The following is a 1,993-nucleotide window of genomic DNA, read 5'->3' on the forward strand; positions in this document are numbered from 1 at the left end:
ATGTCTGCCACTTCTTCTCAGCGCTCCGCCTCGTGCAGCAAGAGACAAGTGAAGGTGTACCGTCACGAACCATATGCAGCAAGTCTCATTACCCCCGCCCCGCCTGCGGAGGCAGCTCTGGTGTACTGTCACCAGCGTAGTACGAAGTCGCCTGCCGGTTCTTACGCGACATCATCGCCTGCCCGCTCGATTCTCGATGCCTCTCCACCCAGCGCACCGGCTGCAGGGTACCCATCTCAGCACGCCCCCGTCAGCCTAGCAATTCCAACGCCGATCGCGTACCCTGCACACACGACCGTGTGGGTCGCTTTCAAGTATGGCCGCAAACCTTTTTTGGCCACCTTCCAAGTGTGCGCTGGCGAGATGGTCGTCGTGGAAGGCGACCGTGGCGTCGACCTTGGCATCGTCGACGACGCATGCCCAACACCCCTCACTGGCAACGTGATGCTGGTTCTTCGTCGAGCCACTGCTGAGGACGCACGACAGCATCACAGTCGCAGGGTGAGAGAGCAGGGGGCGCTGCAGACGATGCGCTCTTTAGCGTCGCAGGTGCTCTGCCCTGCTCACGTGGAGGATGCCATGTTTCAACTGGATGGCAAAAAGATTACTGTCATTATCTCTCGCAGCACGCGCTCTTTTGTAGACTTTCGACGTCTGCAGCGTGCCCTCTTCGACGTTTACCGATGCCGGATTTGGTTTGCCTACTTCGACGAGATTCAGGAGACGATGAGCACTGATGTCACCCGTCCTCTGCGTCGCAGACATCGCCGCTGCTCGACATCGCATGATGTGGCTGGAAAGAGGCTCATCCCGCCGACTTCCTGCGCCGCCGCCGTGTAGGTCAGCCTGAGGGGAGAGCCCAACAGGGGGAAAGGAGGAGGGGGGGGGGGGACGGGCGGGGGACATGGCTTGCATTCCGCGGCACGTACGGACGCCAATGATCAGAGTGCTGAGAAGAGAGAAAGGAATTCTTTATTCGCGTGTGTGTATGTGTGTGTGTGTGTAGGCCTCCTACATTCTGCGCACACTCGCCCATACTCACAGAGACACACACCTACACACACAAGTCGGCATACTTGTGGGCTATTCGTTTTGTTTTCGTCTACATTTGCCGCCGTCGGCAAAGATTTTTAAAATTTCCTCCCTCTCTTCGCTTTTCTCTCCTTCAGCAGAGCGGCTGAAGCATTCGTGTGAGAGTGCGTGCGAGTCTGTCTTGGAGTGATTTGTTCGATTTCTTCTCCCTCGATGCCTGGTGAACCTTGTGGATGCCTCGCCGTTATTTCGAACCGGTTGGTGTGCGTGCATGCTCGCATATTCGATAATATTGAGTGGTTCTGTCGCCACTTTTCATATATACGTATATTTCTGCTTTGAACAGTTTCCACGAGTCTTGATGCCTCCGCACGTCCTTTCGTTTTTATCTGTGCGCTCCCGTCTTTCTCGGTGTTGGCAGCTCTTCTCATTTGCTCGTAATCGCTCTCTTTTGTCTTTATATATGTATGTGTATATATTTGCTTCTCTCCCCCCCTCGTTGAAAGTCTTCAAGGAGAAGTCGGCAGGTTTGACCGTGTCTGTGCGCGTTTTTTTGTCGTTGTTGCTTTTTCCCGTTCGGTTCTCGCTTCTACCTTCCCCTACTCTCCATTTCCCCATTTTTTTTTTCGAGGATGGGGGTAGCCTTCTACATATGTATACTTATATGGATATGCCGTCTGCTACTCCTGTCACTCACTTTTGTCGCTTCTGTTTATTCTGTCCACTATTTTTTTTTTCCGAGAAAAGCTGATGAGAAGAAATGGAACGTGATGTGCTATTATTTATTTTTTTTATTTATTTTTATTTTTATTTATTTCGTACTTCCCCTCATTCCACCTCTCTCATTCCCCCTCCCCCCTCATTCCACCTCACCTCATCTTGTTACGGTTTGCTTGCTTGCTTGTGTGCGTGTGTGTGTTTACTGTGTGTGTCTTTGGGTGCTTCGTCATCGCCCCTTTTC

General features: G+C 52.3%; 1 protein-coding gene across 1 annotated transcript; it reads left to right on the plus strand.

Annotated features, from left to right (window-relative positions):
- On the plus strand, positions 1 to 840 carry JKF63_01496 (uncharacterized protein; the record flags this gene model as incomplete). The annotated part of the gene is made up of 1 exon (XM_067897543.1): positions 1 to 840. One exon carries the CDS (start codon positions 1 to 3, stop codon positions 838 to 840), a length of 840 nt encoding a protein of 279 aa, XP_067753700.1.
- Between the last annotated feature and the right edge of the window lie 1,153 nt (positions 841 to 1,993).

The sequence above is a fragment of the Porcisia hertigi genome, chromosome 35, assembly GCF_017918235.1.
Source record: "Porcisia hertigi strain C119 chromosome 35, whole genome shotgun sequence".
Classification (NCBI taxonomy): Eukaryota; Euglenozoa; class Kinetoplastea; order Trypanosomatida; family Trypanosomatidae; genus Porcisia; species Porcisia hertigi.